Source organism: Ascaphus truei, chromosome 4 (assembly GCF_040206685.1).
Source record: "Ascaphus truei isolate aAscTru1 chromosome 4, aAscTru1.hap1, whole genome shotgun sequence".
NCBI classification, from domain to species: Eukaryota; Metazoa; Chordata; class Amphibia; order Anura; family Ascaphidae; genus Ascaphus; species Ascaphus truei.
Window position 1 is genome coordinate 346,116,807 of NC_134486.1, and position 22,448 is coordinate 346,139,254.

Consider the following 22,448-nt stretch of genomic DNA (forward strand, 5'->3'; position numbering starts at 1 on the left):
AACCAGGAGGACCCGGGTTACACTAAGTTCAACAATGTTGGATAGAAATGAAAGGACATGTTCTACTTTTTCTTCAACTTAGCAGTTAGACACATTCATTTTGATTGTATGATTCCTTTGTATATGGGTTTTAGAGTGAAGGACCTATCAATGGAACGCAGAAACCCCAATCACTGCTTGTCTCCCCCTATGGACTAACACTGCAATACAGACTGCATGAAGGAAATTTAAAAATGTTCATTTTCTGGCTGTATTTCATATCTGGGGGACTTCATTTCCAAATGGCCCTGCGCTAATCTGTGTGGAAGAACGTTGCCACTCAACTCTCTTCCCAGTAATTACAGCTAAGGTATGGACTGAAAAATAACAAACTACTGCATGCACAGCATCCCTATAAACATTGGGCTGCTCGTTTAATGGCTTCTTAATATCATAAACTTCCATTACTGTATGTAGCTCATTGCTTTTGATAATGTATGAATATAAATAAAAGATGAAAACATATCCTGTCACAGCCCTTTCTCACTGGATGTTTTTTTTCTGAAACCAATGCTGCTTTTTCCTGCAACCTCTGTCCTTCCACTTGGGATGCAACAAACGTATTTGCCACTGATACCTTTTGTCACATGGGAATGTTAACTTAAACTATTCCTGACTTGAATATGATCAACATTGTTTCACCTACACCCTCAAAACAAATCAATGATGCTCGTCATCTCGTGACTAACAAACCCTGCTTGAGGCAAATAGAATATAGCAATTTATTTTACATGTATTGTGTCAGATTGCAACTTTCTAAAGCTGTAGTTACTGTAGTCCTGTCTTTTAAATTGATAAACCAGATTCAAATGTAGTTATTTTGCAGGGAATTCTGGGGTCAAGAGGCCTGTTGTACAACCAGATTAGAAGCAGGGCACATAGTTATCAGGCAGCAGGGAAAGTTTAATAAGTAATTTCTCATGCACCTCTTGTTCTGGAGTTACATGTCTGTGACAAAGAAGACAGACAGGATATTACAGAGGTAAGGAGTGATCACTTGACTTCATTCATTTTAGAAAGCTGCATCTCAGAACGTTAACCAAATTAGTACTGTAAATGTATAACAGGCACTTCAGAGAATATCTTCCATTTGCTTTCTGAACACTTTCGTTTTACCGTGTTGGTGCCACTCGACATACTGTCGCGGCCGAGTTTATTCTAACCTTTACCCGGTCTCGGCCGCGACAGATACCGGGCGCGCGCCGAGGTGTCCCGTGCATGCGCCGGAGCCTCGGAGGATCGGTCCTCCGATCGGGGCTTCTCCCTCCCCTCTCCGGGTCCGCCGGGTCCCCCGGAGCCCCCCACCCCCACCGGGGAGCCCTGGGCAAGCGCGCCATGCGCGAACGCTCCCGATGAAGCGTGACCGCGCATCGATGACGTGCGGCACGCTGAGGGAAAAAAACGAGCAAGCCGGGGAACCTCCCGGCTTGCGGCTCGAGCCAACTAAGAATAAAGTGTGCCGCCACTGTAGTAGTTATGTAAAAGAAATCCTGATTGTTTTTCTACGGCAGATAGCATGGCGCAGGACGTAATCTCAATTATAGTCTAAAGCTGTTAAATTCCGGGCATTATTAAAATCCCTGATCTCTGATTGGTTAAAATTCCGGGCATTATCCAATCAGTAATGGCCTGGAATTTTTGCCACCCTGCCAAGTTTTTCAGCCAATCAGCTTTCAGTTCTCTTTCACAAAGAGTAAAATTAGCTCTCAGACAAGGGAGGTGATTGGACAAGAGGCACCGACTCTTCCCCCACCCTACCTGCAGAGAGCTCCGCACAGTTGTAGTTAATATCAGTGTCCCCCCCACTTCCTGCCCCATACCCCCTCCACCCACCTCTCCACCTCTCCCCCTCCAATCCCCCCATCCCCCACTTCCCTTTTCTCCCCTCACCTCTCCTCCCCTTTCACCCCACTCTCTCCCCCTTACCTCTCTCTTCCCCCTCACTTCTCTCTCCCCCTCTCTCCCTGCCCCCTCCATCCCCCCTCTCTCCTTGTGGCGTGTAGCTTCTTCCAATCAGATGGCATCCTGCATAATGGTTGATGGATCCTCAACTTGACCTGAAGCAATGGATCCTCTGTTGATTGAAGAGCAGTCTCAGGTGAATAGTTCTTTTTTTTATATAATTATTTCTTCTTCCAGATGTTTACTTGTCATCTTCTTCCTGTTTAATTACATGTTCAATACTTTATATAAGGTCTGTGATATCACATATGCTAGTCACATGACACATCCCCCAATTCTATTGGTGGATGAACCCTGTTATGTCTTTCTTTTTTGTGTGCTGAAACAACACATTTACTGAAGGAATCAAATGGTACAAGATTGGTTAACGTGTACCATGTGATTCCTTCCCTTTAAGTCAGTGGCGTAACTATCGTTGCCGATAAACCCTGCAACGTAGGGGGTGGAGGGGCTGATAGTGCAGGGGGTCCCTTCCGGCTGGAGCTGTTAGGCTTCTCGCTGCTTAATGCGGGGACGCAAACAGGGAATTTCTCCTCTGCCTGCCTCTTTCCCCATCCGCATGGCTAAGTACTCAGAAGCTCCCACACAGGTGGGTCAGCACAGCCCTATCCCTTCCATTCCCCTCCCCAAACCCCCCCAGGGGAGAGTGTGGCTGTATTCTGTATGTATTAATTGTGTGTGTAGGGTGGAGGATTTGTGTGAATGAGTGTGTGTGTAGGGATAGAAGAAGTGTGTGTGTGTGTGTGTGTGTGTGTGTGTGTGTGTGTGTGTGTGTGTGTGTGTGTGTGTGTGTGTGTGTGTGTGTGTGTGTGTGTGTGTGTGTGTGTGTGTGTGTGTGTGTAGGCGTGAGGAAGTGTGTGTGTAGGGAGGGAGGAATTGTGTGTGTGTGTGTTTAGGGGAAGGAATTGTATGTATATACTGTATGTATACATAGGGAGGAATTGTGTGTGTGTGTGTGTGTGTGTGTGTGTGTACAGTATGTATAGAGGGGGCAGGAATTATGTCTGTGTGTGTATATATATATATATATATAAATATATATATATACATACATATATATTGTGTGTGTGTCTTTGTGTGTGTGGAATTGAGTTAGGAGGGGGAGAGAGGGAGGAAGAGTAAGAAAGGTATTGAGACATGGCGTGAGAAAGGGGGACAGGAAGGAAGAGTGAGGTGGTGAGAGCATTGTGTGTGAGAGGCAGGGTGCTCGCAAGGCTGCTCACATGGGGACGCTGGTGGAACATTGATTTTGTGTGTTTTGTTTAGGGGGCCCTTTGAAAATTTTGCAGGGGATCACAAAAAATTTAGTTACCCCATTGCTTTAAGGTAATGTCACACCAACAAAAAAGGGAACAAATCACATGATACATCAACCGATCAGGCTGCTTGATATACCATCTTATTACATCACTCTTGGTTGAGATGTAATTCTCAACCAAAATTGACGAATTATCACAGGGTACATCCAATACCAGTAGGATCCACCAATAGAATTGGTGGATGTACTGTACCATTGGACTTTCAAATGTGATGTCACAGCCTTATATAAGGCTCCTAATGTCTCATTTGAATAACGAAGATGACAAGCCTTCACCTGAAGAAGAAAGAAAACATCAAGAAAAGAAAAAGAAAGATGAACTACTCACCGGAGAGTGCTCTTCAATCAACAGAGGATGTATTGCTTCAGGTCAAGTTGAAGATCCATAGGGATGCCATCTGATTGGATGTAGCCATTCAGACTTGATCTATGTTAACAGATTTACATTTTTTTTTTTTTGTGCCATAGCGCAAAGTTATTTTATATGGTTTTTGTGTTTTTATTTTTCTTGGTATGGGGATTGTTTATTGTTTTCATTTTTATTGGCATTGGACCTTTATTGGATTTTTCAACGGGTGCCCCTGAGAGTGAGGAAGACTGCCTTTATACTTGCAGGGGTAAGTAACACATTTATTTAGGATGTTCATTGATTGGCAATGTGGCTATCTAGGTCCCTGTTGAGGGCTTAGGTAGCCAAAGTGCCAATCAATGGATTTAATGGCTTAGTATGCCCCAAAGGGCACTGAAGGGTTCATAATCAGGTAGGTTATTTTACACACACACACACACACACACAAATATATATATATTTTTATATATATATATATATTTTTTTTTTAATATATATATTTTTTATATAAAAACAACAAAACAGGCAGCGCTACCCACAATAGTATGACAGAGTATATATTACCTTATGTATAAATGACCAAACATGCATAAGGGGCTGCCCAAGATACAAAAAACTGACCCCCTGGTCAGAACTATAGTATGGAAAGGGAAAGTATCAAATGGCGCCAAATATGATATATACTGCAAAAGGATATATGAAAACCAAGCCTGTTGGCTGTAGACAAGTAGCTCCTCACGTTGTGCTTAAAGAAAAAGAAAAAGCACAACACATAGCGTAATACTGTGACTATAAACGGACAACACTTAACAACATGTAACGGCTGAAAAATAAATTGGTGAAATCTCAATATTAAAACATTTAATAACAATCATAAATAATATATATTGCACACAGACATTTAATAAACAAATAATGCGATAAAAATAAAAGCACTCTGCACCGCCGATGGGAATAGTAGCAATGCCTACTCACCAGATGGAGTAAGTAAGTAGGCGGTGGATAATTTTGAGAGTATCCCCTCTCGTTTGTAAAGCTGCTCTCTGCTGGCTGGCGTCTCTGGGACCGTAAGTGTGGAGATCTTGGTGCGGTGCACCAAGATCTCCACACTTACGGTCCCAGAGACGCCAGCCAGCAGAGAGCAGCTTTACAAACGAGAGGGGATACTCTCAAAATTATCCACCGCCTACTTACTTACTCCATCTGGTGAGTAGGCATTGCTACTATTCCCATCGGCGGTGCAGAGTGCTTTTATTTTTATCGCATTATTTGTTTATTAAATGTCTGTGTGCAATATATATTATTTATGATTGTTATTAAATGTTTTAATATTGAGATTTCACCAATTTATTTTTCAGCCGTTACATGTTGTTAAGTGTTGTCCGTTTATAGTCACAGTATTACGCTATGTGTTGTGCTTTTTCTTTTTCTTTAAGCACAACGTGAGGAGCTACTTGTCTACAGCCAACAGGCTTGGTTTTCATATATCCTTTTGCAGTATATATCATATTTGGCGCCATTTGATACTTTCCCTTTCCATATTTTTTATATATAACCACAAATAGTGGTTTCATCTCTAATTCTATTCACAAATTAGTCAAATTATTAAGGAAAATTATAAAGAAAAACTGTGTAATGTCTGAAAAGAAAACTGTATCAAAATGTAGAATTTTAAGCGATATTTGGAGTTGGAGCACTTCATAAACTAGAATTTATCATGAGCTAAGAATATTTTTAATGTGAGATGCAAATGCTTTCCCAGCAAAATAACACTGGAAATTGCCCTTGAGGGAATCTAATAAAAAAGCTTGAAAGTCCTAATGCTATGTGCTAAAGTGAACAAAGACATATGGAAACACATGAAAATAAAAGATAATTAATTTATATATACTACATTTGTCTACATATAAAGTGTGTTTCTTTATTCAATCTGTGATAATACACCAATGACGTATGGGAACCTGGTGCTACAAAAACTAGGAGAGGTGAAATAACATAAAATGTATGTAATATACCAAAGTCTTTATTAAAGGCATATATTACCAGTTTAAAAAAAAAACTGTGATGCGCTTCATACCTGTGAAGGTACCTTATCAGAGATATTGATAAAGTACCTTCACAGGTATTAAATATGTCAGAGGATTTTTTTCCACTAATGATATGTACCTTTTTGCCTAAATAAACCCTTTTTCTATCAAGCATTACGTCCAGCGCTTCATTTACTGCCTTTGTTTTTTACCTTGTTTTCATCTAATAATACACCAGTGATGTATCTAAAGCTTCGCGAAAATATTGTTAAATAAATTATTGTAGCTATTGTTTGGATTACTTACTGTTCCATAATTTGCATTCTTGGTTACACCTGAGTGATGATCTCAGTGCATGAATAGCTTAATAAATCAATTTCTATTTTTTTTTTGCTACTCATCTTTTCTCCTCCAATTTTAATTTAATTTCCTATCAATGTCCATACTCTCTACTAAAAGCTATCTAACATAAAATCTCTTAAAATCTATCAAATTGATCTGTACAAATAATGATTGTTATAGGAACATTTGCTACGAAAGCATTGGTATCAGTTTTGTGGAATGAGATACTGACAGAATCGATAAAGCTGCATTTCAGAGATGTAAACCTCCAATAATTCATATCAGTGATATTTTGGGCAAAAAAACCCCGCACTTTAATGGAAAACTAATTATTAGTGACACTTCAGTTTTATCAGTTAATTGCCCATTTTCTTTTACTTCAGCACATTTTATACCCATCTTTGGGGAAGCACCCGATCTTGCATTTTTACCAGTTTAAACTTGGGTTTAGTCTCCTCCCATTACTGGACAATTGACCATGCTTAATAGGCATCAAATATGTAAAAGTTTTATCAGCTCACAACATAACAATCATCTGCATATGAGTTTAATGGGAGAATCAATTGAGTGAGCAGCTATTCTGAGTGAACAGTTATTTCTAGCAAAGGTGTGCCAAATGGGTTTACTTTTGATTATTTACAAAAACAGTTAGTGGTACATGGCATAACTCCACTCCTTTAGCTTAGGAGTGTGAGGAGGCTGTGCGTCAGCATCTGGTGGTCATGTGCAGTGTGCTAATCAGACAGTTACAACTGACGAAAAGGCCCTGGAAGGTGACAGCTGCAGGCAGTCATCAAATGGTCATCTGCAGAATTGTCGGCTACTGAGATGAAGAGGCTGTTCTTTCTCCATTCTTGCTCAAACACTGAATACCCTACAGAAGCTACTGTTGGTCTCTGTTGGGTTTCAGTGCTACTGAGAGAACGTAGAAGGCACCAGAGAAAAGGTGCCATCTTCTATTGAGTCTCACAAAATCATCATCTCTCTAGAAGAAACACAAAAACATGCATTGTTTTCATTATACTGTTGAGTATGTAATGCAGTATATCAGATAAACATTATGTATAAACATTACAGTTATTCAGACTTTACCTTTCGGAGGACTTGCTTCCAACAAAAACTTTTTTCTTCTTAAAACAAGACATTTTGCTATAGCAAAGATACAGTAATGTATTCATTGTCACGCACACAAGTCATCTAAATGCACAAGTCATCACTCTTTTATAATCAACTTCCTGAAAGATTTTAGTCAGAGCTAGAATAACAGAATTCATTCTTTCCATGGCAACACATACTGTAACATGTATAATGTTGCCCTTTTTAACATACTTCTTAAAACATGGTTGTGTATATATCGCACAATCTGTCTTGTCATGCTGGCCATTTTAGTTACACAAAACATGAGTATATGAGTATATTCAATACAGATTTTGTTAAACATATTGCAGTCCACATTTGTTAATCGGAGAAAAATTTCTGTGAAGACGCGCTGTGAAGCGGAGTCAAATGTAATTAAGTACATTATATTTAGAGGTAAGTGTATATAGCATGTATCATATTTACATACACATCAGATTCTCAACATTGCAGATGCAAAGGGAGCAGATGCAAGGAACTATCCAGGTAACACCTCGTTGCATTCTAAAATCATGCAGCAGAGAAGAGAAAGGTTTGTAAAATAATCCAAGAGCCCATAACAGAGTAAGTACTTAGTATAATACATAATGTTAACCCTGTTACAGGATAGTAGGTTTGCTTCCTATTTTCTCTCTATAATATGCCCCTTTACTCTGTTAACAGGGGAGCCATGAAGCTGGTGGATAATAACAGTCTGTAAAATGACAAGTGCTCTGCTGCAGAGGTAAATAGTTTTCTCCAGCAAAACCAGGATCATCATGTGATTGAGTCCAAAATAGAATGATGAGACATGATTTTGGCTGGAACTTTGGCCATGGCAGGTATGTTAAAGAAATATAGCAAACAAAAATTCTTAAAGCATAAAGATATATGTATTGCATATATATATGCAATACAGTATTTATCATTATTTTATACGTTTTCATTCTACACGGTAACATTTTGTTTCTCTATACAGTATGGCTCTAGGATCTGGGTTCTAGGATGTACATTGTTGCACTGTGATACAAGTGCAATAGTAAGTAGTCAATAACAGTCCTTTCTTCTTTCTTTCTTTCTTATTCCAGACTTCATCGTATGATACCATATGTTAATAAAGTTAAGAGTAGTATAAGCACATGCATGGTGGAAGACGGGTGAAGACTTTGATGATGTTCTCTCTTCCAATTAAACACTGTTGTTCTAAAACTATTCTGCAATATGGCATTCAAAGAGCCATTTATATTTTAAACCTAGACCAAAGCATCCACTCAAGGTTCATGTGTGGGAGGCAATCTCAAGAAAAAGTCTATTTTAATTATTTTATGGTAACCCCATCCATGACCCCAATCATTTCATAACCTTCCCATTTTCTCCTTTGTTGCTAGCATTTTCTCTGCCTCTACATGTGTGTGTCCCTCTTTTCATGTCAATAGACTTCAGGGTCTATGTGAAAGAGCATCCACATTCCATGAATCACTTGGTCACAGTACATTCATGTTGTTTTCTCTCCAAAGGTATCAGGAATAAAACTTTATTATAAAATGTCATTATAACTCAGGAGGCTGCAGCTTACTGTACATTTCAAAGAACTTGCCATCTGGTCAACACTCCTTCCAAGATAACTATCCCAAGCACAGTGCCTCTGCAGCCTTCATAAAGCATCATAGAATAATTGGATCCGAACACCTTCCGAGTAAATGTTTAACATATACATCCAAAAGCTCTCTGTATTTTCACTGTTGTTTCTGTGTCCTTTCAATGTGTTGATGTTTAGGAATGAACACTTTACAGTAGTTTTGATGCAAACAAAAAAAACACAGCACACAAGGGATTTATATATATTGTAAGGCAGAGCACAGTTGTTGCTGGCCACAATATTGTGCTTTACAGTATGGTGATATTCTAATAAAATCAAATAAAATGTTGTTGCACAAAACTGTTTGGCATTTATTTACTGATAATTACAAATATAAAATATGTATAAAGTACTGCAATTATGCACTACCCTATGCACTAATGGAACGGGGTCAACCCACTGGTGCAATATTCCTAGATTTTGCAAAGGCTTTTGATACTGTTGATCATGCTATCCTGCTTAACAAACTCCAGAGCTCTGGAATAGGAAAGCATGATTTAAACTGGTTTCAGTCCTACCTATCAGGTAGATCCCAACATGTGTCCATCTCAGGCTCTAACTCCAACCCCCTGGATATCACCTATGGCTTCCCGCAAGGCTCTGTTCTGGGGCCCCTACTATTCTCAGTGTTCATCAATCTTCCCACAGCTTGTAAGGAAGCTTCAATACACACGTATGCAGATGACACAATCCTATATGCACACAGCAATAGCCTCTCCGACCTTCAACACATACTTCAGTCTGACTTTTTGAGACTCGAAAACTGGAGTTCCCAAAACAAACTGTTTTTAAACACTGACAAGACTGTAACAATGGTGTTTGGGACCAAGACTAAATTTTTAAAGCTTCCAGTGACTGAGCTCCAGATCAGAACCAAAGCTAACACCACCCTAACACCTGTCACTAGTTTTAAATATGTAAATGGGGGAGACCAGGCGCTTACCTTTAGTATCAGATAATAATGACACCAATAAATGTGGTTACTCTCTCTTGTTGCAGAGTTTTTCTTATGGTCCCTTCTGCTTCAACCCCTAGAAGGGATAATCCGAAGCCCTTATTGGAAACGTGAGAACAAAATAGAGTAGGGGGAGCGAGGGATCAGTAGACATACATCAATAAAATCAACGGCGATAAATCATGCATAAAGTAAACCCAATGCAGTGGGGTTGGGACAGGAACTATAAGATAATAATATACAGTAGAATATTATAGATACTTACACGGCCGTGTGTAAGTACAATCCAAAGAAGGTATCTTTGTGACGGAATATTGACCCCTCCACAAATGAGTGCAGGGGGATCTAAGAAGGTATCTATATACTAATGCAAATACTCACACGGCCCAGTGTGAGTGAGGGTGCAGGGCAGATGTCTTTAAGGTGGAGTCAGTCTGTCCAGGGTGGTTGCGGGTCAATTACATCAGGTTTTGCCCATGTAGGGCTATAGCTGATCTGTACTCCTCTCTTGCTTGTTCTCAGCAATGTGACTCTCCGGTTCAGTGGTGTGTGGGGATAAGTGAGGCACAGTCTTAGCAGTATGCAATCAAAGGTATTTATTGTGTATAAAAACAATACTGTCACACTCACATCAATAAAATAATATCCCCTTGCTCCTCCGTGTGGTTCAATCCGGCCGCTCCGGCCCCGCGTCCGGGGTGCACAGCAATAGCCTCTCCGACCTTCAACACATACTTCAGTCTGACTTTTTGAGACTCGAAAACTGGAGTTCCCAAAACAAACTGTTTTTAAACACTGACAAGACTGTAACAATGGTGTTTGGGACCAAGACTAAATTTTTAAAGCTTCCAGTGACTGAGCTCCAGATCAGAACCAAAGCTAACACCACCCTAACACCTGTCACTAGTTTTAAATACCTAGGCATATGGTTTGACTCCCACTTAACATTTGGAATGCACATTGATACCCTGACATCCAAAACCTATGCCAAACTAGGTGTACTTTACAGGAACAAATCCTCCCTAAGCCTGCTGGTCAGAAAGTGTATCGCACAGCAGATGCTAATGCCAATTATAGACTATGGAGATATAGTATGTGGCTCGGCAACCCAAACCCACCTTAGCAAACTTGAAACCCTCTACAATTCAATTTGTCATTTTTTGTTCTCCAATGCAACTACAACACACCACTGCAAAATGCTCAAATAACTAGATTGGTCATCACTCGAGTCTAGGCGCAAATTTCAAATTTCCTGTCTTGCCTTCAAATACTTTCTGGACAAGCTACCCATCTATCTGAACAAGCTCATCACCCCTACCACACGTACTACTTATCATCTGAGATCAGACTCCAAAATACTGTTCATGGTCCCAAGTCTCAACAAAGTATCCGGCCACTCCTCCTTCTCTTACCATGCAGCCCAAAACTGGAATAACCTACCAGAGACTCTCACATCCACCACTAGTCTAAATTCTTTCAAAACTAAAGCTGTCTCACATTTTAATCTGGTCTGTAACTGTCACATAAGCCTATAATATATATTCTCTAACTGTGCATGCTATGTCTTGTATATAATGTATACCCTGTACATTTATGTAACTGTATTTTTAACCATGTATTATTTGTCATATTAACTATGTCCAGGATATACTTGAAAACGAGAGGTAACTCTCAATGTATTACTTCCTGGTAAAACATTTCATAAATAAATAATACCCCACCTACCCTGTCTGCTTGTAGTCTTTACTGTACAGCAAGATATTGTAGAAGGAATGCGTTCAGGGAGCTCACCAAGGTCTTATTTGCTTAGCGACATTGCTGTGGTACTCTGCTTTGTTGCAATGGACTGTATTCCATCAAGTGCAATATCTGGTACTATCACATAAAAAGCCCCATTGACGTAATCTCTTATCACACTTTAAAGAATAAGGTAAGAAGTTATATTTTTCTAGGCAGTGACCACACATTTTCCCAAAGAATATCAATGTGAAATTAATAAAGTTATTATTCTGATCAGCAACTGATAGAAGTAATAATAGCTCAGAAAGTTTCAATGGTGTTTTGTCTATTTGGAGGAATACACAGAGAGTACAACTCACCCCAATACACAATCTGGGTTCTGGATGGGAAAGGACCATTCCTCTGTTGATACAGTACAGTAGCTCTAAGCTATCTGTTTTGTGTGCTCTGGGTATAGTTCTTGCAAAAAGAAGAGAAATACACATGGCACTTTTATAAGAAACACATACCATAGCTTCACAAACCTTTTATTTATTCATACCCTTAACCAGTTTTTATTAACATTTTATTTTTAACACCACTATATTATTATTCAAGTGTTAAAGTGAGAAGTAATAATGAAAATATGTGCAAAAAGTTTTATATCTTTTTGTGGAAGTCAAATTTACAATTTGGTGGACATTGCTGTACAGTACATCATATTTTTTAGTTAAATCTAGCAAATAAAGGTTATTTAATAACCACTGAATTAATGTACAGTAGCTGATCATAGGTTAGTTGAAATATCATACAGTGTGGTTAATTTACAATAATTTACTTTATGACTTAAAGTAGCAATAGCTAGCAGTGTTAATATAGTAGCTATGAAAGTTATATAATTACATAGTAGATGAGGTTGAAAAAAGACATACAGTACGTCCATCAAGTTCAACCTATGTAAATTTAGATGACATATACTTTATCCTATATTTGTACTTACAATAAATTGATCCAGAGGGAAAATATCTCACAAGGGGAAAATAAATTCCTTCCTGACTCCAAATACCGCCTATAGATTACTCCCTGGATCAACATTCTTCCCATGTTTACTTATTTAATATATCCCTGTATATCTTTCCTTTCTAAAAAGATGTCCAACTTTATTTGAACATGTCAATTGTATCTGCCATCACAGTCTCCATGGGTGATGAATTCCACCCTCTTACTCCATGCCCCCAACACACTCAATTTGTCGTTTTGGATTTAATATCAACAGGCTGCTTTAAGCCGCGTTTATAGTGCTGGCAAAAGCGACGCGATCGATGATGTCACCCGTCGCCACTGGCGAAAGTTAACTTTTGATTTGAGCGATGTCTCTGGTGACAAGGCCAGTGATGTCACGAAGGGGGAGCGCAGAGTGCAATAGGCACTCTGTGATTGGTTTAGAGACAGTCACATGTGTAACTGTCTCTCCCAAAATCAAATTTCACTGACTTCAAAATTTTTGGTCGCTCCGTCGCGGTCGCACTTACTATATGTGCATGCGACGGATTCAATGTATTGGTTTGGTGCGACGTCGCGTCGCCGTGGCCAAGCATTATAAGCGCAGCCTTAGACTCCAGTTCTGTCTTGGGGCTGATTTATGAATTTAGATTTATTCAATGCTTGTACTTTTGATTATTTATAATTTTTTTTACTCTTTTTGTATTTTTGTAAATTTTCAGCAATTGTATATATGTTTTATTTGGCACTAGCTGAGAGACCCGGCGTTGCCCGGGAGTCACACTTCCCCCCCCCACACACACTGTCCCCCCTCCCGCACCCACTGCCCCCCCTCCCGCACCCACTGCCCCCCCTCCCCCCCCCACACACACACACACACTGCGCCCCCCCACACAAACACTGTCCCCCCCTCCCCCACACACACACACACTGTCCCTCCCCCCCACACACACACGGTGTCCCACACACAATGTCCCCCCCCCACACACACACTGTCCCCACTCCCCCCCACACTATCCGCCCTCCCCCACATACACACTGTCCCCCCCCTCCCCCACACACACACTGTCCCCCCCTCCCCCACACACACTGTCCCCCCCTCCCCCACACACACATCCACACACACACTGTCCCTCCCCCCACACACACTGTCCCCCCCTCCCCCACACACACACTGTTCCCCCATCCCCCACACACACACACTGTCCCCCCCTCTCCCCATGCACACACAAAGCCCCCTCACCTCTGCCAGGACTCACAGCACCGCTCCTCTCTCCCACGCTCCTCCGATTGTCGCGCGCCTGGCCCGTCTCTGCTCTCCCTCCTCCTGTCCGGGGAGCGCAGCACACGCGCCCCCTCTCTGCAGAGCCACCGGGAAACGCAGGGAAGGTGCAAGGCCTTTCCGTGTGACGGGAGTGACGGCCACCGGGAGGGGGGAAGGTGCAGGACCTGTGAGCGATGCACACGCGCCCCCTCTCTGCAGAGCCATCGAGCGCAGGGAAGGTGCAGGGCCTGTCCGTGTGACGGGAGTGACGGCCACCAGGAGGGGGGAAGGTGCAGGGCCTGTGAGCGCTGCGCATGCACCCCCTCTCTGCAGAGCCGCCGGGAAATGCAGGGAAGGTGCAGGGCCTGTCCGTGTGACGGGAGTGACGGCCACCGGGAGGGGGAAAGGTGCAGGGCCTGTGAGCGCTGCGCACGCGCCCCCTCTCTGCAAAGCCGCCGGGTGCAGGGCCTGTATGTGTGATGGGAGTGATTGCCACTGGGAGGGGGGAAGGTGCAGGGCCTGTGAGCGCTGTGCACGCGCCCCCTCTCTGCACCTGTGAGCGCGAGCCGGCGGGAAAAGCAGGGAAGGTGCAGGGCCTGTCCGTGTGACGGGAGTGACGGCCACTGGGAGGTGGAAGGTGCGGGGCCTGTAGTGACGCCCACCGAGAGGGGGGAAGGTGAGCTGCGGTCCGGGTGACGGGGGAGAGTGACGGCCACCGGGAGGGGGGAAGGTGAGCTGCATGGGGGCCTGAAGTAGTGGTGTGAGTGTGTGAGGCCAATGAAAGGTGTGCGGGGGCGGGCCAAGGGGGCCTGAAGCAGTGGTGTGAGTGTGTGAGGCCAATGAGAGGTGTGCGGGGGCAGGCGGTGAGTGTGTGAGGCCAATGAGAGGTGTGCGGGGGCGGGCGGGCCAAGGGACCAATGAGATTGTCGCTAGGGACAGGGAACACAGTACAGACAGAGAAACATACAATGCTTTCAGAAATATATAGTAAGATGAAATAATCTATGTTTAAGAGGCATTAGTTAGGTATATATTAATTATTGTATTTTCATATATACAGTATATTTGTAGTCACATTTGTTATTAATTCACTTCATACATTCATGTTTATTTGGTGTGTGTATGTGTGTGTGTGTGTGTGTGTGTGTGTATTGTGATGCCGTCACTGCCCTCTAAGGGCTAGAATGGGTCAGTTCTGGGACTTTACAGCTCTCATAGAGTTAATCATTCTGGACAGGTCTGTTCAGCTGTGAGTTAATGAGCTAATTAGCCTAGCATCTATAGTCAGGAAGTGATACAGAGATTCCCCCCCCTTGCTGCCAGACACACACTGTTGAGAGTTAGGGTAAGGCCCCGCTCCCTCAGTCAGCGCGCCTGTACTGCAGACAGGCGGGGCGCTGACAGACACAGACCACGATATGCGGTCTGTAGGGAGTGGGAGCCGGAGCGGGAGGTGGGCGGGAGTGGGAGGCTTGAGCGGGAGGGGGCGTGGCTTGAGCGGGAGGGGGGCGTGTCTTGAGCGGAGGGACCCACTACTCTCCCCCCATCCCTCCACGGGCTCGGGCTGGAGCTGCTGATGGAAGGTAATCAAAAGCAACACACACACACAGAGAGACACACAGAGGCAGGCACTCACGCACTCAGACACACACATACACAAATACAGACAGGCACTCACGCTGCTTTCCCTCCACATTCTCCTCCCCGCTCCCCGAAGCCTCTCCTCCTCCCGAAGCCTCCCCTCCTCATTGGCTCACAGCCACACCACGTGACACGTCGACGCTAGGGATGACAATTCTCTTGAATCCCCTAGCGGCTGACGCATCACAGCGTGTAGTGAGCTGTGCAGCCAGGGGGGACCGGCTCGGGAGGATTCCCCTGCTGGTGGGGAACTCTCGTGTGGCCGCCTGAGGCGCCGGGCGCAGCGGGTCCCAGCCCTTATACAGAGAGAGTGAGAGACGCTGCTATACTGATCTGGGAAGGCACACACAGACAGCCCAGTGAGAGACTGAAAGGAGACCTCCTGCAGGTACACTGGTTAAAGTGGGGAAAAGAGTTTAGTTCTCCCACGATTTAGTTAGGGACTAAGCAGTATTAGTCAGTACTCCTGGAAGGAGTTAGGTCTTTTGTTTCCGTTTTGTGTTATGAGTTAACCCTGTACCTGCCTTATACCCTGTAAATAAACCCCTGCATAGAAAGTACAGTGTTTCCTGCCTTTGATCTGGAAAAAAGATCCGACGCTGGGACTGAGACGTCACAGTATGTGTGTATATATATATATATATATATATATATATATATATATATATATATATATATATATATATATATTTATATATATATATAGTCTATATCAGTCTACCAATAAAAATGAATATATGTAGTGTATAACATTATATATAATTCAATATACATATTTTTTTTTGGTGTCTATGTTAGGCATAGAGAGAGTGAGTAAGACTTATTCTCTCCAAATATATATGCATATATACCAATGAAGCAGTTACAGTAGGTTACCGTTAATACCCTTATTTATTGGCTTACACATAATTATATATGACATATTATATATACTGTAATAGACAGAGAGTGAGATTCTCTGATTATGTTTTGTTTGCATTTTTTTAACTTATGTTATGAGATCTCTTCTTTCCCTTTCTGATGCTGTTTTTTTGTTTTCAAATTCACCACTTGATTTGGGAGGTATAAGTGGTTTTTTTATTTTTTTTTAAATGTAAGTGTCTGTTTAGCTAATGAGGTTACAGTGATACCCCCAGATGCTAGAAACTAAAAAAATTCTATTTTTTAACATAAAAATTGCAGGACATAAGACGGGATAACATACAAATATTATGAGTTCAAATTCTAAAGGCGTCTAGGGGGGGGGGGTGGGATTGCTGCTTTAAAATTAAGGCCATGACTTACATGTAGATTGCAAACATTTGCCATGTATAAGCTTTCAAGTAAAATATCATTAGACACACTTGCAAAATGTGTGACATCATCTACTGTCACAGTTTGAATAAGACAGATTGTCAGACTTTTACAATTTATATATTTCTACTTTCCTTAATACGCAGAGCAATGCTTCTGCTACTTGTAAATCTATTTTCTGTACTCTGCAAATCAATCCTGACATGAAACATAGCACAGTGATTTCAATTGCCTCTTGCAAATATTCTTGTAACTGTTGTACGGTTTCTAATGATGTTGTACATTTCTACAAATCTAAAGTTTTTTGCTAATCATTTTATTAAAGCACAGTGATCATACTCATACACGCTATTTTAATTGTTTTTATGCATTAGCTGAAGGAGCCTGTGGTGGAACTTTACGAGGAACAAGTGGGATTATGTCAAGCCCTCACTTTCCATCGGAGTACGAAAATAATGCTGACTGCACATGGACTATCCTTGCTGAGCCTGGCGATACTATAGCTCTGATTTTTACTGATTTCCAAATGGAAGAAGGATATGATTTCCTAGAGATTAGTGGAACTGAAGCCCCGTCAATATGGCAAGTACCAAAATACAGATCGCTCTGTATTATAATTATCCTAATGATACACATTCGTTTTATACGGAATGATTTGAGTGAATTCTGGTTTATTTACAAGTTCTCTCCAAGTATTGTAAATATGGAGCGTTTAATATTTGCTTGGAAGTAATTATTCTAATGTTTGGTCTCGGTTTTCACTATACATATGTATATATATATATATATATATGTATATATATATATATATATATATATATATATATATATATATACACAGTGCTTGACAAATCATCCAAAAATCTACTCGCCATCTAGCCCAGCCCCTACTTTTAAAAAAATGGAATAAATTCCTAATAAGAATTGAGTGTGTGAGTGTATAACTAGTCCGGGTGGGTGGCTGTCTGGCTGATTGACTGGGTGACTGACTGGGTGGCTGACTGACTGGGTGGCTGACTGACTGACTGAATGGGTGGGTGACTGACTGGGTGGGTGACAGACTGACTGGGTGAGTGACAGACTGAGTGGTTGGGTGACAGACTGAGTGGGTGGGTGGGTGAGTGACTGGGTGGGTGATCGACTGACTGAATGGGTGGGTGGGTGACTGAATTGGTGGGTGGGTGACTGACTGGGTGGGTGATTGACTGACTGGGTGGGTGACTGACTGACTGACTGACTGGGTGGGTGACTTAATGACTGGGTGGGTGACTTATTGACAGGGTGGGTGAGTGATTGGGTGGGTGACTGACTGACTGACTGAATGGGTGGGTGACTGACTGACTTTGACTGACTGTGTGGGTGACTGACTGACTATTGACTATAAACTCCTCCACCGGTCCTGCTGCCACACTGTTGCCTCCCTCATTCCACTCTGCTCCTTCCTGCGGCCTGTCACTCCCTTACCTCTTCCCTCCTCCGCCAGGCCTGGAACCATATTGACCCTCCTTCTCCTCCCCGAGGTCTGGCACCCTCTTACCCTCTCCTCCTCCCATGGGCCTGCTGTCACCTTCTCCCTTCTCTGCTCCCTTGCCCCCCCCCCGCAGGTCTCCTCTCTGGGTTGTGGCCACAGGAAATGCTGGCAGACACCGGATCTGACCTGGGCATGAGCCACCCTTGCTCACCCATCTTGCTCCTCCAACACATGGCCTGCTCACCTTGGCCCAGGCCACCAGGCTAGGCTGCCAGATGCCCACCACCTCCTCAGAACTAACCAGGGCTGTGGCAGGAGAGGAGAGGTGCGGCGGTGAGGGTGTCCGGAGCAGCAGGTGTGAGGTGTGGCGTCCTGGATCAGACGGAGTGACAGCCACTAGGGAATGTTGCCGGGAGGCTGCTGTGCCGGTCGGAAGAGGTGAAACCCCATGGAGAGGCCTCTGACCTCTGACCACTGCGTATTGCCCAGCAATAGGGAATAGGTGTTGGGGAGGAGGACGGAGGCTGAGGGGGGCTTCATGGGCCACAAGGGGGGCCGCAAGGGGGGCCTCATGGGCCGCAAGGGGGGCTAGGGGGATGCAAGGGTTTCCACATGGGGGGCCAGGGGGGATGCAAGGGTATCCACATGGGGGGCCAGGGGGGATGCAAGGGTTACCACATGGGGGGCCGCATGGGGGGCAAGGGGGGACTGCAGGACACAATGGAGGCAGGCACTAGAGGAGGCAATTTAAGGCAGGTTGTAAGTCAGGCAGTGTATTAAGGCAGGGAGTAACAGAGTACTTGTTCAAGCAGGACCAGGATAGACCAGGAAGGGCTGGTTCAATGTGCGGGATTATATAGAGCCTGGCTGCAGGCCAAGAAAAAAAAAATCCTGGCAGCACAGAACCGGGTGCGCTGCTGGGACGGCCATGAGGCAGTCACAGGGGGCAAAATCGACAACCGGATTTGTCGAGCACTGTGTGTGTATATATATATATATATATATGAGTGTGTGTGTGTGTGTTAAACAAAATGACTTCCTTTGAGTTGCCCAGTAATTTAGATTGCTTAATTTCATAAGGTTATGCATGATAGCAAATATGAGTAGACTGGAAATGTATCATTTTGATTTTATTTTGTATATTTACTTGTGTAATAGTTTCTTTGTAGAGCTCTATAAAATGTAGGTCTGATGCAATGTAATATATTTTATATTGGCAACAAATATTCTGTAACATTTCAATTGAATCCAATGTTGATATTATCTTCAGTGTTTTCCACCAGAAAGAAGTATCTACAGATGTATTATTTTCAAAATAATGCTAATTTTAGTGAGACATTTACAGTACTTCAGTAAATTATTCTTTTGTCCAGAAATGTTTTTTTTTACATTTAATAAAAGGGGGAGGGGTGTGGGGATTACAAATCTGCAATGGATACAGTACAAAAAGTTTAAGGGTGAAAGTTTAAGTATTTAAAGCATCAGGGCAAGAAAGATCAAGTAGTTGAGTTTTTAAAATGACCTTTAGATATTTATGTATCAAATGTGTCTATTTATAAAGCATCACTATATATGATTTTGTTAAAAACAAAATGTACATAGGAATAGAAAGTTAGTGCTTCTCCATGTGTCAAGGTATAAATTACATTTTTTTGTTTTGTGCGGTATGTGTGTGTCGTCTTTTACAAACAAAGATATGACGATACAAGGTGCAATTAGAGGTGGTGTTACAATGTTGCCTGTGATTAACATGTGTATATAACATTTTATTTTAAACCACTAGAATGCAAAAAAATGCATCAAAATCCTCAGTCAAGTTTTCTTGCTGTAAAAACAATACAAAGTTTCAAACACTTCTAAATGCATCCTAATATTTTAATATTCTTGATCTGTCGACACTTTATCAGTCAACAATTTATCCTGTGCATTTTGGTAAGAAGAATTCAATTGATATATCTTTGTTATTCATGTAAACATTTATAAAAATAACTTTATAATTATTATTATTTTTTAGGATCTGCAACATATTTATGTACATATATTTTAACATAAAGCACCCATGTGAATACTGATCTATTCATGTAAGAACATGAACAATGACATACCAACCAATTTTGCTAATGGTTGTAGTGAAGAATTATATTTAAAATTATAATTTTAAGCAATATACGGCAAAATCAGAGCACATCCACTGCACCAGGTTTACAATATCAAATAAAAATGGCACATACACTGTGAGAAGTAAGGAATATTTAGCTTGTATATATTTGGTGCAGTTTTTTGTTCCCTTTTTGTCCTGCTTTTTATATATACAGTAGCCCTCTAAGGCTGCGCTTATACAGTTGGCGACAGCGACGCGATCGATGATGGCACCGTTGCAATTGCGACAAGTTTTATTTTGAAGTTTAGGCGACGTCGCTGAATGACGTCATAAAAGGGGAGGGCACAGCACGGAGAAGCTCCCGATTGGCCACAAGGGGAGACCGTCGCCGAAAAAAAATCAAATATCGGTGACTACCAGATTTCTGGTAGCACTGTTGCTCCGTCGCTTTGTCGCCATCGGGTGCACTATAAGCGCCGGTAACAATGCATTTGTTTTGTCGCAACGGCGATGCGGCGGTGCCGGCACTATAAGCGCAGCCTTAATAGGTAATGTTGTACTCTCCAATAAATTGCCAGTTTAGGATGGCATTGTTACATTTTGAATGATTAAGACAAAAATAGTTGGACATCGATATATATCCAAATACTTGGTTTTGTATAACCAAAATGAATAAACAAAACTTCCTACATGTGACTACTAAAAGCATGTTTACATGTTTCACAGATGTATGATAAAGATACATTTGGCGCCTTATAATGCACTTAACATAGCAAAAAATATATAATGCTATCAATGCTAAATAATCTTACAAGTAAAATAAACATACAACCATTAGATGGTGTGGTACACATCAGATGTCCTTGCAATGTCCAACGATGATGCTAAATAGAACAAATATGACAAACAACAAACAACACACAACTCTGAGGCTTCCACTTAGTTGAGTATTTTCTGTTGTGTGTTGTTTGTTTTTTGTCATATTTGTTCTATTTACCCACAGTATATCGCTACGTGTATTTTCTTTTCTATTTCATGCACTTGGTAATTTACCACTACCATAATTGTTGGACATTGCAAGGACATTTGTTGTGTACCACACCATCCAATGGTTGTATGTTTATTTTACTTGTAAGATTATTTTGCATTGATAGCATTTTTTTTTTTTGCTATGTTAAGTGCATTATTGTCAGGGTCTCCTAGACCTCCTGCCTAGCCATAGTTCTTCTTTGTCCACTGGGTGTGCTGCTGCCTTCTTTTTCCTCTGGGTTCCTCTGTCTGTCTGTTCTCTTGTTGCTCCTCTCTCTGCTTATTATAGCTTTGCTTCCTGTTTGTTTCCTTGCCTTTGTTTCAAGGCAGACTCCTATGCACATGATTCTGTCTCTGATCCTGATCTGTTCCTGTACCTGTCCTGTATTTGATTCTGTTCACAGTAAATGCCCTTGCTGGTAATCTGGCTTGTCCCTGTTTGTTTCCTGGTCTCCGTCCCTGCTCCCCATTCTCAGCCCCTGCTCCCCATTCTCAGCCCCTGCTCCCCATTCTCAGCCCCTGCTCCCAGACCTGTTCCTGCCACCCCGTCCTGTTCCAGTCTCCTCGTTGCCGACCTCTGCTTGTTACCTGATTACCCTGTCTGCCGCCTGCCTCGAACCCCTGCTTGTCACCCGACTGCGCTGTCTGCCGCCTGCCTCGGACCCTCTGATTTTGACCCCTACTACGCTCCTGCTGTTCCGGCCACTGAAATCCTACCCGCCACAGGAGTCTCCCGTGACAATTAGAAGGCACCAAATGTATCTTTATCACATATCGTTTTTCTCTGACCAGGTGGTCAGTGTTTTATTTGGCAGCCGTCCTTCATTTACATATATGTGAGCATTAAGGGAATTTTTTTCTTCACATTCATTGAGTTTTGTACTAATTGTTATTGTTGGTCAGTTTTAGCGCTACCTTATATTTTTTCATGTTTCACAGATGGAAACATACATCCCAACACATTTCAGTATATTAATTAAACAATATTATGTATGTATGTATGTGTGTGTGTATGTATGTGTGTGTGTATATATATATATATTTTTAATGCATGATGTTTTGTAAACCTAAAGAAAGCTAGTTGAGAGTTATTTTTAATTGTAATACATAATTATATTATATAAGCATGATTTTTTATATTGTGTTATTAGAAACATGCTGTAATTAATAACTTACGGAAT

General features: G+C 42.0%; 1 protein-coding gene across 1 annotated transcript in view; it reads left to right on the top strand.

Moving 5' to 3' along the window:
* Positions 1-22,448, top strand: part of CSMD1 (CUB and Sushi multiple domains 1) — a 2,556,145-nt gene that overhangs the window by 1,099,590 nt on the left and 1,434,107 nt on the right. The window contains exon 5 of the mRNA XM_075598211.1: positions 17,041-17,248. Coding sequence (XP_075454326.1) covers positions 17,041-17,248 — 208 coding nt within the window. The remainder of the gene's footprint in view (positions 1-17,040; positions 17,249-22,448) is intronic.